The sequence below is a fragment of the Lithobates pipiens genome, unplaced genomic scaffold (assembly GCF_037356315.1).
Source record: "Lithobates pipiens isolate NorthernLeopardFrog02 unplaced genomic scaffold, aLitPip1_a1.2 Scaffold_13, whole genome shotgun sequence".
In the NCBI taxonomy this organism is placed as follows: Eukaryota; Metazoa; Chordata; class Amphibia; order Anura; family Ranidae; genus Lithobates; species Lithobates pipiens.
Window position 1 is genome coordinate 73,242,940 of NW_027507718.1, and position 14,299 is coordinate 73,257,238.

General features: G+C 42.3%; 2 protein-coding genes across 4 annotated transcripts in view; one reads left to right on the top strand and one right to left on the bottom strand.

Moving 5' to 3' along the window:
* FOCAD (focadhesin) overlaps window positions 1-14,299 on the bottom strand; it is a 346,212-nt gene that overhangs the window by 330,841 nt on the left and 1,072 nt on the right. For both annotated transcript variants that reach the window (XM_077475201.1, XM_077475202.1), the window contains exon 2: window positions 2,944-3,012. In XM_077475201.1, the coding sequence (XP_077331327.1) occupies window positions 2,944-3,000 (57 nt within the window). In that variant the 5' untranslated portion in view covers window positions 3,001-3,012. The remainder of the gene's footprint in view (window positions 1-2,943; window positions 3,013-14,299) is intronic.
* Window positions 3,301-14,299, top strand: part of MLLT3 (MLLT3 super elongation complex subunit) — a 387,733-nt gene continuing 376,734 nt past the window's right edge. Inside the window, exon 1 of one of the 2 annotated variants that reach the window (XM_077475204.1) lies at window positions 3,301-3,435. The gene's annotated coding sequence lies outside the window, so the exon portion shown is untranslated. The remainder of the gene's footprint in view (window positions 3,436-14,299) is intronic. The other variant, XM_077475207.1, reaches the window with a different exon arrangement.

A 14,299-nucleotide genomic window follows, 5' to 3' on the forward strand; every position in this document is an offset into this window, starting at 1 on the left:
ATTCCAAAATAGAAATGAAAGGCAAAACATTTGTGTATAGATATAAAAGAAAATACATAAATAAAATAAAAACACATTATACAATTGTTTTCCTTTTTCTACAAGTATCATGTTCTCTTTGTATCCAGAAGCCCCATACACACAGGCCGAATGTCGGGAGACATGGACCGCTTCAAAATGTATTTAAAAATAAAAACAGTCGGCACTCGGCCCATATGTATGTTGGTCTGGCCGGCTTCTGTCGGACGAGCATTCTGGAAAACCAGCAGCCGACGGACTCCCGATCAGAACTCTCAGCCAATGGTAAAGAGCGATGATTGGAGTGTTCTGGTGGGGGGCTTCCCCCCGTCAGAACACAACAGCTTAGGGGGGGGGGGGGGGGAAATCACTGTACTAACTTCGGATGGTTAGTATAGAGGCTCTGACCGGAGCTGTCAGTTTATTCTCGTTCAACCTGCTGGAACACGGAAAAAAAAAAAAAAAAAAAAAAAACTCGTAGTGTGCACCGGGCATATGAGGGAAAAGCTTTTCCAAATCCAGGGCAGGATTGGAGGTCGACCATGTTAAGGAGAGCTTTACCTGGCTGGACAGAAGCACTGGACAATCCAAGGATTGGATTTGCTTATTTTGAGGTTGTAAGTATGTTGGTTTGAAAATTTCAGGTGTTAAACTGGGTAAAGGGAACTGGCTCAAAGGAGGCAACCCTCAAGTCTAGAACCCTCCTGCAGAAGCGAACTGTTTTGACCTGAGGATTTCAGTGTGGGGAGCACATTTTACTGAGGGAGGAAAATTCTGGCATAGGCTGTGTCCAAGATTAGACCCAAATACTCCAGTGCGACGACTGGATAGCAGAATTGGAAAAGTATCCAGCTAAAGATTTGAAGAAATTAATTAATAAAAGTTGGCAGACAAGATTGTGACTGAAGAGTCCTTCAGTAAGAGATCATGCAGGTAACCTGTGATGTGAATGCCCTGGGTTCGCAGAATAGCCAGAAGCAGGGTCAGCATATTTTTGATCATTTGGGGTGCGGAGGAAAGCCTGAGTAGTCTGCTACTTATTGGAAGTGTTGGTCTCCCACAGTAAAACACAGAAAACATTGATTTAAGGACAAGATGGAAATAGGCATCTTGTATGTCAACTGATGCCAGAAATTCCCCTTGTCTGGGACAAACAAAGACAGATCTTGTTGATTTCATCTGGTATTATGGTACCCAACAAAATTTGTTTAAAGATTTTAAGTCCAGTAATAGAAACGAGTAGAGGAGAGCCCATCGGCAGCTCTCCTGAGCTGTTGATCAGCGCAGCCCACCAGGGATATGCCAGTGCTCAGGCAGCTGCCAATCAGTACCCATTAAAAATATCTGCCAGTGCTACCTATCAGTGCCACCCATAAGTACCCATCAGTGCAGCCTATCTGTAGCACCTATAAGTACCCAGTGTTGCCTATAAGTGCCCATCAGTGCCATCTCATTAGTGCCCATCAGTGCATCTGATCAGTGCCCATCAGTGAAGGAGAAAACTTACTTTTTTACAAAATTTTATAACAGAAACAAAGAAAAAAATTCTCTTCTAAATTTTCGGTCTTTTTTTATTTGTTTAGCAAAAAAAAAAAAAAAAAAAAAAAAAAGTGATCAAATACCACCAAAAGAAAGCTCTATTTGTGGCAACAAAATGATAAACATTTGGTTTGGGTACAGTGTAGCATGACCATGTAATTCTCATTTTTAAAAAAAGGGACAGCACTGAAAGTTGCAAATTGGCTTGGGCAGGAAGGAAGGTAAGTGGTTGGTATTGAAGTGGTTTGCAAAGTCTGCTGATGAAAATATCATTACATTAGTGCACCTTTTATGTAATGTACAGGAATTTTAAACCTCAAAGTGAACTTACGCTTGTGATGAGGGAGCAGAGGTGGGGTTAAGCCACCCTTGTCTGTGTCTATTGACAGGCAGCATGGCTTGGGATGGAGCCTGCAGCTGTGCCAACATAGGAAGCTGCTTTCTTGCTTTCTATGGTGGCACACCTAGAAGAGGAGGAGCAACGAGGGCCAACAGAGGAGAATGTAAATATTGGGAATGCACAGTGCAATTCCAGTTTTAATGCACAGAAATACAAGAATCCCTGTCAAGATTTGTTTGCTGTCTGTGTACAACTTAAAATGTACCCAGTTTGTCCTGGTAAGTAATGGCGACAACTGCCTAGAATAGGAGTCAGGCTCGTTTTGAAGGAGGTTTTCTCCTACTTCTTGTTGTATCTCCAGAACAGGAAATAAAAGAAAATACCCTAGGACACAGACCAAACAAATAAACCAGGCAGGAGGTAAAATCATTCCCAACTCTAAAACTTAAAGTGGTTGTAAAGGCAGAATGTTTTTTTTTTATCTTCATGCATTCTATGCACGACTACAAAATCCTTCTGTGTGGAGCAGCCCCCTTCAGCCCCCCAAATACTTTACACAGAAGCCCCATCTCTATCCAGCGATGTGCACAAGTACCTCGGCTGCCCGGGACTTTCCCTCCTGATTGGCTGAGAAACAGCAGCGGTGCCGCTAGCTCCCACTGTCAAAGTCAGTTAGCCAATGAGGGGAGAGAGAGGGGGTGGGGCTGAACCACAGCTCTGTGTCTGAATGGACACTGGACCCAGGGCTCGGCAGCCTCCATAGCAAGCTGTGTGCTGTGGGGGGACGCAACAGGAGGGAGGGGCCAGGAGTGCCGACGAGGGACCCAAAAAGAGGAGGATCCAGGCTGCTCTGTGCAAAATCATTTCACAGAGTAGGCAAGTATAACAATAGCTACATGCATACAATATAGCCACCGGTAATATAAGCAATAAAGGGAATATGGCAAAAACTTGAACAAAGGGCTGCAGGGGTAGAAATAAAAATTCACTACTCCCAAGTACCAAATACGTATAATGAAGAAAAAGCACTAAATAAAAATACATACCTGAGTCTGAATAAGAGAGTTTGGAAACTCTAATCTTTTCTTCAAATCTTCTGACATTTTCTGTGGGTACTGAAAAAAATAATAAGATAAAAAATAAAAAAACAAAGTGCATGCTTTTGTTAAAAGTCAAATAATGTGAAATGGAAAAAAAAAAAAGGACAGCTGATAAAGGTATCCAAAAAGCCCCTTAAAAGAAGCATTTGTCAATTAAACTGTAAGGATAATAGATCAAAAGTAAGCTGGGTGTGTTCATGAAGCGCATGAAGTAGGGAACACTCCCTCTCCAAGCACTTATCTAATGGTAGCAGTATGGGTGTTTTCACTTTCATGTAAGTTGCTAGCTGACAACAGAGGAGTTAATAAGCAGAGGCAGTCCGCTGGCCACAAGGTGTGGATGGGAACCAAACTCATGTCACTTACTGAACAGTGTGTTTGAAGCAAAAGCTGCTGGCTTGCCAAATTGCACGCAAGAAAACAAGGATTCTATCAAATGTGAGTTACATATTCAAAACATATCAGCTGCAAAAACTATATAAAGCAACTATGTATGGGAATTGGGAAATATTGCATCTGAAGGTTTATTGCGTTTTATTTATTTCTACATTTCTAGGGAGTGTGAAAAGAATCCTCTGAATGCTATTTTAAAGATTCTTTATACTCTGGCAAAATGTCTTTCCTTGCATTTCTGGTTGGCACTCATCTTTAAAGCTGGCACAATCTGTCATTTTCAATGAAGACATGTCAGAAAAGGAAGTGTCCTCAAGGTGTATTTCAGCCATATTTCCTCCTTTTTTCTTTTAAAAAGTAACTTTTTTTTTTAATCATCTAATCTTTAAAATAATTGCTAAGTTTGTATAAAAACCATACTCTGCACTAGGTATTTAAATAATCAGTTTCAAACAAATTAATTTAAATATGATCTTATTTATTCCATTTTTTCCTACCAGACGAAAGAAATGTATACCCCGTTTTCCTTTAAAAGATCAATTTTTTATTTTTTTTATGTTTTATATAACTGAAAAGCATGGAGATCAACAAGCAAACATTGCAGTACAAAGTTGATTGCCAATGTGCAGTAACCCAATGCAAGCATACTTTGGAAAACTACATTTAGATGTGTATACAGTTGCTTGCCAGTCTACGTCAGTGTACAAAATAGGTAATAATCCATCCATACTCCACTATATATGCAGGTTGTGCAACTTTCTATCTTGTGTGGTCAGAACTAAAATTATAATGCAATGTGGCCCATCTAGTAGCTGGGTTCATTTACACTATAACCTGTAGCAGACAATTCCCCAAACTAAAACAATTCAACAGAAATGGATTGGCTGACGGTGCTGGCACTCCCACGCTCAGACTGATTTCTTTAGTGTGTGATATTATAGGAGGTTGTTGAAGCAGAACTTCATTTTGGAACAATCTATATACAGGGAGTCCCCGAGTTAAAAACATTTGACTTACATACAACTTGTACTTAAGCACAAAGGCAGAGTGATGTCATTCGGGTCCCAGAAACCGCCGGGCAGCCATCTTGCTGCTCACCACATGCTGCCACCTACTGTCTGGCAGACCTGTCAGCAATCCCACATCACTACATGGCCAGTTAACCCTTTCCTTTGCTAACCAAAATTTAAAAATCATTTTTTGGCAGGAGTACCTGTTCCAACGTACTGTACGTATAAACACAACTTAAGAACAAACCTACAGAATCTTGTTTGTAACCTAGGGACTGCCTGTATTTTACCTCTGGCATGTTGGACAGCTTTCTGAGGTTTTCACGTTAAAGGGTAACTCCACTTTTGTTGAGAAAAAAGCATTCCTCTCTGGGTGATCTATGTACATTGCAAAGATATTAACAAACGTTGTTGAGTCCTTACCATTTGTTCTTCTGAATAGCTGTTTGTTAGTCTGTGTCCATGTGCCAAAGTGAATGTGAAAGTGAGTGACTTTATAGTTAGAAATTAGCTACTGCACTAGCAGAGTTCTAATGAAGAAAGTGACAAGGCCTGCATCCTTTCAGGTGTGCTTTTCCTTTAGGAGCATCTTAGCACAGACTTTTGGGGAAATCAGTAAGCCAATCACACAAGCAGGAAATGCCTATTCTGGGGGGATGTTTTCTAAATCATCTGTGTACAGAATGCCCCCAGGCTGCCATATTGCATTGCGTTTTTACAGAACATTACAGCACTGCAGATTGAAAAGGAAAGGAAAGATCATTTTTAATAACAATATGACGCGTGTAGCAATTGCATTTTCTATATACCGTATTTATCAGCGTAGAACAGGCGCCTTAACTTTAAGAGGGAAGTTTCAGCAAAAAAACAAAAACTTTTATATAGCCCCCTGCACAAAACCACCCCCTTTCATTACAAAGATCCCCTCCCTGGCACTCCCAGGAGACCCCCAGTCTCCTAGGACAGCTCTGCCAGCATACTCTAAGGTTAAGAAAATGTCACACTGTCAGCCTCGTCTCATACAACGCTCCTCCTGTGTCACTCTCATTATAAATCAAAGCTTCTAAATACCTCCATTAACGACGGTCCCAGTCATGCGACCGCTCTCCTCCTCCAATCAAAAGCTACACACGGGAAGAAGGCGGAGCCAGAGGAGCAGAGCAGCCACAACGAGCATCGTTAAATTGAGGGATTCAGAGGCTTGGATTTACATTGAGAGTGACACAGGAGGAGCAGTATATGACAAAGGGCTGGCAGTAATGTTTTCTGAACTTTAAAGTGAATGTAAACCCAAATTTTATTTTATTTTTTTGATGTCATAATGTAGAGTATAAGATTTCCTATCATTTGAGCCCAGTCTTGCCACAAAGAGTTAATCCATCTCTGAGCAATCCTCTTATTGTTCAGTGAGATAAATCTTGACAAACAGAAAAACTTTGTCAAATCCTCCCCCTTGCTGTGAGTGACAGGTGATTAACATATCTCGTGCACTAGCCTAAGACATGCATTATTTTTCAATTCCCTCCCACTCCTTTCCTCTGCTTCTCTGCCAGGATTGGATGTTCCACACTTCAGCATAATTGGGCATGCTGAAGTCATGTGGGGACTTTCCTGTCTTTTCACTGGATGTTAGTGATCATAGTGGAAGTTCACTGTAAGAAATACACAGGAGAAAATGCATATTGATAAGGGGAGTGTAGAGGTGGGCAGGGAGTCTACTGACATCACGACTCCACCCACCGAGCTCCAGACAACAGACCCACCCACAGAATCTGCAGTTTTTCAGGTCTCATAACACAGAGGGGAAACATTTGACAGGTAAAGATACATGCAGGAGGCTTATAGATAACCCCTATGGCAGTAGTTTAGAAAGGATGATATTGGGTTTACATCCACTTTAAAAAGTTTACTGGCAGCGCTGTCCCAGGGTCAGGAGAGGCGGGGCAGCTGACCTGACACCCTCCCACTGGGTGGCACCAAGGGTGGACTGCCTGATCTCCACCCCGTTAGTAAAAAAAACAGATGATAACATGCAGGCACGGTTTACACTCTATTTTCAGGGTAAAAAAGTGTGTGTTATACGCTGATAAATACTGTATTTTTTTATTTCCTATTTTTTTTCCACAAAACCAGAGTTACCCTTTAAAGGATAAGTTCACCTTTTACTATAAAAATTATAAATGCACATATTTTTGCAGGTTAAAAAAAACTTTTTTTTTTTTTTTTTTTTTAACAGGAGTCTGTATAGTATTGCTCCAGCAACTACCAGATGTACTACAATGGTGCAAGTACACTCGAGGCTCCTTCAGACTGCATTCACACCTGAGGGTTTCAAAGTAGCGCGTTTTTACTGTGATTTTGTATAGGTCACCAATATAAAAAGCAGAAAAAAACGCCTGTAATCTGCTCCAAAGAAGGTCATGTTCATTTTTGATCTTAAGGTGTTTTTCATGCGTTTTGTTTCAGGTGACAAAACACTCAGATGTGAACAGGTGCCATTGAAATGAATGGGATTTTGCTTGTTGAGCGTTTTTCAGATGTTTTACAAGCTGAAATTGCTCAGGTGTGAATGTAGCCTCAAACTACATGCCCATCTGCCATGGTGGTGGAAGGGACTTGTAGATTTTGCATTCACAGATTCCTCTGAATGAATGATGCGGCTGGGTGGGCAGAGCCCCACAAGGCCAGGCCATTTTCAAAATGTGACAGTGGATGCAGGGAGAAGACCCCCCCCCCCCGTAACAGGAAGGATGGGGATCTGGGCTGCAAGGGGAGGTTGCTGAACAGTGAATGCAAATGTTAATTTTATATCAGACCCCAATAGGCCCCAGGTTAAGAACCCTTAGATTAGCATGTTGAAGAATAGCTGTACTTATAAGCTCCACAGGCCCTAAAAGAAAAGCCATCTACTACCTACTTCTTTAGGACCCATAGACAAAAGGTTTCCAATGCTGAGTATGATGTGGCCCTGCCAGTACTGCAGGGATTCACTTACATCAATATTTCTTGAATCATTTACGCTTTGTCAGAGAGAAGTCAAAACATTCCTATCTGCATGCAAAGTTTTGGGCTACTTGGCATTTGCTGGGATATCTCCCAAATGATGCTGACATCACTCTCGCCTTGGTGCTATGGGTGAAAGCAGGGCAAGGTAGGTACATTGATACATTTTGAGAGGGGGTGGGTAACCTAACAATTTAGTGCAAGGACCACTTTAAGGCTGGGTTCACACCATTGCGAACTGGATGCGGAATCTCCACATCCAATTCACAACAGCAGAAGATTTTGACCAGCTCCCTATCGAGCTGGTTCACATATGTTGGCACCAGGTCCGGTGTGTTTTGCAGTTTTGGTCCATTTCAGGTGCGAATTGAGGCCAAAATTCAGGCTGAAATCGGACCTGAAATGGTGAACCAGCACGCCCCAGACCCCTGCTGTGAGCCGCATGCGGCTCATATGTGAACTGAGCCCAAGTGTAAGTTTCAGCCCAGGCAGGAAGCAGTACTGGTGGATGAAACCAGGTTTGCCCATCAGTAGCAGTGTTTTCTCTTTCTAAATTATTAATATAAAAGAGGGCCATCTACACACATGGGCACCCCTGGGCATTGTCCAGGGGGCCCCATGATAGTTTTTCATTACATCATACTTACCAACTGTCCCAGATTTGTAAGGAGCTGTCCTTACTGTCCTGTGCCCTCCTTTCCCCATGAACTGTGTCCTCCTGCCCACCAAACCATTTATCCTGTCCCCCTCCCCCACTGTGCCCTCCCTATATTTTTTCATCCTTCTGCCCTGTAATGTGCCCTGTAGCCCCCCCCCCCCCTTCCTGTACTGTGCCATTTGTGTTAATTAGTATTTAAATTTAGAGTATACTTTTTATTGGTTAAAAATCACTCAATTCTATGATAGTACTAAATACAAATGTGTTTAACCACTTGAGGACCGCCGTATTGCCATTGTACGTCAGCACAATGGCACAGGCAGGCATAATCACGTACATCTACGTGATTGCCTTCCAGCGGGTGGGGGGTCCGATCGGACCCCCTCCCGCTGGTTACGGCGGTCCGATTCGGTCCAGGAGCGCTCCGTGATGAGGGGATGGCCGTTGGTTTTCGGCCACCCCCTCTGGATCGCTCCTGGCCAATGAGAAGCTTCCTCCCCTGTGTATTGTTTACACAGGAAGGAGGAAGTGATGTCATTCTCCTCGGGGCGGTCTTTTTGACCGGACTACGAGGAGAACAGTAAAAGTAAGTGTGCACCAACACTACACTGACATGTAGGTACACACAGGCACACAACCCCCCCCCGATCCCCCCCCCCGATCGCCCCCCCGCCCCCCCTCCCCCCCCAGTCACAGTGTCACTGATTGCATTGATCATTTCTTTACTGATCAATGCATTCAGTGTCAGTTGTGACAGTAAAAACTGTCAGGACAGTTAGTGTTAGGTCCAGGGTAGCCCCCTATCACCCCCCAATAAAGATTTAACCCCCTGATTGCCCCTAGAGTTAACCCTTTCACCCCCTTTTGCCAGTGTCACTAAGCGATCATTTTTCTGATCGCTGCATGTGTCGCTAGGTAGCTAGTTATTTTTTTAGGTTCACCGCCAGGTTTTTATAGCGCTAGGTACCCCGATATACTACCCAATAATGTTTTTAACCCCCTGATTGCCGCTAGTTAACCCTTTCACCCCCTTTTGCCAGTGTCACTAAGCGATCGTTTTTCTGATCGCTGCATTAGTGTCGCTACAGTCGCTAGGTAGCTAGTTATTTTTTTAGGTTCACCGCCAGGTTTTTATAGCGCTAGGTACCCCGATATACTACCCAATAATGTTTTTAACCCCCTGATAGCCGCTAGTTAACCCTTTCACCCCCTTTTGCCAGTGTCACTAAGCGATCATTTTTCTGATCGCTGCATGTGTCGCTAGGTAGCTAGTTATTTTTTTAGGTTCACCGCCAGGTTTTTATATCGCTAGGTACCCCGATATACTACCCAATAATGTTTTTAACCCCCTGATTGCCGCTAGTTAACCCTTTCACCCCCTTTTGCCAGTGTCACTAAGCGATCGTTTTTCTGATCGCTGCATTAGTGTCGCTACAGTCGCTAGGTAGCTAGTTATTTTTTTAGGTTCACCGCCAGGTTTTTATAGCGCTAGGTACCCCGATATACTACCCAATAATGGTTTTAACCCCCTGATTTCCGCTAGTTAACCCTTTCACCCCCTTTTGCCAGTGTCACTAAGCGATAATTTTTCTGAACGCTGCATCAGTGTCGCTAGGTAGCTAGTTATTTTTTTAGGTTCACCGCCAGGTTTTTATAGCGCTAGGTACCCCGATATACTACCCAATAATGGTTTTAACCCCCTGATTGCTGCTAGTTAACCCTTTCACCCCCTTTCACCAGCGATCACAGTATAAGTGTCACTGGTGACGCTGGTTAGCCAGTTAGTTATTTAGGTTCCCCGTCAGGTTTTTATATAGCGCCAGGGACCCCCATATACTACCTAATAAAAATTTGAACCCCCTGATTGCCCCTAGTTAACCCTTTCACCACTGATCACCGTATAAGTGTTACGGGTGACTCTGGTTAGTTTGTTTTTTATAGCATTTTATATTCAAATCCGGAAGGCAGTGCTTGGTTTTCGGGGTCCCGTACGTGGCTAGGCTCCCAAAAAGTCCCCCACATGTGGTATCCCCGTACTCGGGAGAAGCAGCAGAATTTATTTTGGGGTGTAATTTGACTTCTGCACATAGCATGTGTGAGCAATATATCATTTAGTGACAACTTTGTGCAAAAAAAAAAAAAAGTTTGTAATATTCCCGCAACTTTTGGCAAAATATAAAATATTCCATGGACTCAACATGCCTCTCAGTAAATAGCTTGGGGTGTCTACTTTCCAAAATGGGGTCATTTGGGGGGGGTTTTGTGCTATTTTGGCATTTTATGGCCTTCGAAACTGTGATAGGTAGTGAGGAGTTAAATCAAAAATTTGCACCCTTAGAAATCCTGAAGGTGGTGATTGGTTTTCGGGGTGCCGTGCGCGACTAGACTCCCAAAAAGTCCCACACATGTGGTATCCCCGTACTCGGGAGAAGCAGCAGAATGTATTTTGGGGTGTCATTTCACATATGCCCATAGCATGTGTGAGCAATATATCATTTAGTGACAACTTGGTGCAAAAAAAAAAAAAGTTTGTAATATTCCCGCAACTTGTGGCAAAATATAAAATATTCCATGGACTCAACATGCCTCTCAGTAAATAGCTTGGGGTGTCTACTTTCCAAAATGGGGTCATTTTGGGGGGTTTTGTGCTATTTTGGCATTTTATGGCCTTCGAAACTGTGATAGGTAGTGAGGAGTTAAATCAAAAATTTGCACCCTTAGAAATCCTGAAGGTGGTGATTGGTTTTCGGGGTGCCGTGCGCGACTAGACTCCCAAAAAGTCCCACACACGTGGTATCGCCATACTCGGGAGAAGTAGCGGAATATATTTTGGGGTGCAATTCCACATATAACCATGGCATGTGTGAGCAATATATCATTTAGTGACAACTTTTTGTAAAAAAAATATATATTTTTTTTTTGTCATTATTCAATCCCTTAGGACAAAAAAAATAAATATTCAATGGGCTCAACATACCCATCAGCAATTTCCTTGGGGTGTCTACTTTCCAAAATGGGGTCATTTGGGGGGGATTTGTACTGCCCTGCCATTTTAGCACCTCAAGAAATGAGATCGGCAGTCATAAATTAAAAGCTGTGTAAATTCCAGAAAATGTACTCTAGTTTGTAGACGCTATAACTTTTGCGCAAACCAAAAAATAAACGCTTATTGACATTTTTTTTACTAAAGACATGTGGCTAAAGAAATTTTGCCCTCAATGTATGACTAAAATTTAGTTTATTCGATTTTTCTTATAACAAAAAGAAGAAAATATCTTTTTTTTTCAAAATTTTCGCTCTTTTTCCATTTATATCGCAAAAAAAAAAAATCGCAGAGGCAATCAAATACCATCAAAAGAAAGCTCTATTTGTGGGAAGAAAAGGACGCAAATTTCGTTTGGGTGCAATATTGCATGACTGCGCAATTATCAGTTAAAGCAGCGCAGTGCGAAATTGCAAAAAGACCTCTGGTCCTTAAGGTGTTTATTGGTCCGGAGCTGAAGTGGTTAATGCCGTCTACTATTTATACTTACATTTTTGAGAATGGGTGCATAAATTGGGGCAGGCTGCTAGGGCCACAGAGCATTACTTTGCCCAGGGGCCCCATGATGCTATTAAGATGGCACTGGTATATAACTAGCTATAACTTTTGGAAACAAAATAAGGCATATCTAGTACAGTATGAGGTTTACTACACTAAGGAAGGGCAGTCCTGGCAATTCATAAAACAAACATTAGTCATCGGAGTTGCTGTAGCAGAAGAGTCACTTGAATTGTGTTAAAGATGACATTTACTCTCCTTATATTTTGCATTCCTTGTTCCATCCCTCCCCCTCTTATCAACATGTTAAAGTGGAACTTTATGCTAGATAATGAAAATGGGAAAACAGACAGGCAGGATGTTAAATGCAGAAGAGACATGCTTTGCCTGTTCTGCATTAAAGTTACTTACCTGCCTGTGCACCTCTGTGCAGTAAGCAAAGCACATACAGCTCACTGTACAAATTCAATGCCGAAGCTGAGAGAACTCCTGTATGTCGTCAGCTCAGCCTGGTCAATGACAGCGGGCAGTGATCGAGACCCAGAAGCTGACCGCCTGAAGATGACAGTGGCTAGCGGGGAGTTCCAGGACGGTACATCACTTTATTGAAGGTAAGTATAGTCCTGCTTTAAAGCGGAGCTTCACCCAAAAAAGTGGAAATTCTGTCACCTGCCTCTGATGTGGCAGGTCATTTTTTTCAGGGGGGTGGGAATGGATACCTAGTTTTGACTGCCTAGCCCTAGGCAATCCAAGCAGGAGTTCTCCTCTCCCCCTCCCTCCCCACAGTCTTCTGGGCACATCACAGGTCCAACAAGACTGCGGGACCATTTACAATGCACAGTGTGGCTCACACATGAGCAGTGGGTAACCGTCTGTGAAGCCACAAGCAGCACAGCCAGCTGCTCCCAGTTAAAATGCCTGGATGTCTAGGAACCTCAAGGCTAGTGAAGACCTAGCCCAGGTGAGGATGGCGCTGGCTCCCTTAACAGGTAAGTGTCCCATTAGTAAAGCGGTAGTAAACCGCATTGAATGGAAAAAATAAATAAAAATAAAAAATCCCCTGCAAGGCAAAGTCTTAATGTGCCAATATGCATTGCATACTAGCACATTATGAGAGACTTACCTTAAAAATAAGCCCTCCAGCGGCAAGCTATCACCAATGAGAGGGCTTGCATCTTTTCTCGGTCTTCCTTGCGGATTTGCGGCCTCCGTCTACATGAGTGGCCGAGGGTGCACGGTTTACAGCACAGGCTCTAAAGACCAGTATGCGGTAGAGCTGCACGATTCTGGCCATAATGAGAATCACAATTTTTTTGCTTAGAATAAAAAGATCATGATTCTCACGACATAAAATCTTTCACATTATACAAAAAAATAAAAACTTTACTGGTTAGTTTTACTTTTTTTTTTTTAATTCGTTAAAGTAATTTTTTCCAAAAAAAATTGCATTTGAAAGACCACTGTGCAAATACAGTGTGATATAAAATATTGCAACAATCATTATTTTATTCTCTAGGGTCTCTACTAAAAAATATATATAATGTTTGGGGGTTCTAAGTAATTTTCTAGCAAAAAAAAAAAAAAAGATTAAACTTGAAACCAACAAATGTCATAAAAAGGTTTAGTGTTTAAGTGGTTAAACTATCCCCACTTAAACACAACATCTATTCCATTGAAAAATTGTTACAATGTTTATACTTAGTTCCACTGCTAAAGAATGTTGTGATTCTTGGCAGACTGCAGTTTTTCTCTTCCTTTCTTTTGACAGCTGTGGCTTCAGAAGAGCAGAGAGAATTCTTTGCATAGCAAGAATCACGAAACACTTTTATTAAGATCGCAACTGGAAAAAAAAAAAAGTGCGATAACGATTCTTGATGATTAATCGTGCAGCTCTAGCATGTAGGACTTTCAGAGCGCATGCGCTGGTGATGTCAAAGGCTGCATGTACTCGTAAGATCTCTGGCATGTTCACACAGTGCACGTGTAGAGCTCACCAGGAAGTCGGCACTGCGCTGTGCTAATCACAGGCAGTGAGACATTTCCCGATCTCTGCAGCCGCATATCGAGGCAATGTCTCACTGCCTGTGATTAGCGCAGCGCTGACTTCTTGGCGGGCTCTGCACACACCGCAGAGCTCATCCTTACTCCTAAACAGTGCTACTCTAGGAGATAGTCATGTACAGGTAAGAGGTGAAAAAGTGGGTTTACTTCCACTTTAAAAGTCAGCAGCTGCAGGATTTGGAGCTGCTGAATTTTACATTTTTTTTTTCTTTTTGCAGGAGCCGAGAACCGCTTTAAAGGAAATTTTTTAATTAAACCTGTTATAATTGCATACTAGATTTTAGAACTAGTGATGTCATCACTGGGTCTCTGTGCTTCCCGGTGTATTGCAGGCAGTTAAAAGGCTGGTGGGAGGAGCAGCACATCAGGGGAAGTAAAGAGTTCCTATTTGCATGCAAGTTCTGAGCTAATCTGCATTTACCCATAGATGCTGACATTACTCACATCTGCTAATGCCTGCATGTGCTGTGAAGCCTCCATGAATGAAAAAACTAAAATCCAATGAATAAAAATTAAAAAAAATAAAAATAAAAAAAGGGAAGAAGAGGTAAGCTAGTACCACTTAGGCTAGGTAGGTGAGGCTAGATGATGCTGGAAATAATGAGGGCTCTCCGCAACTTGCTGCAGCTTCTAATG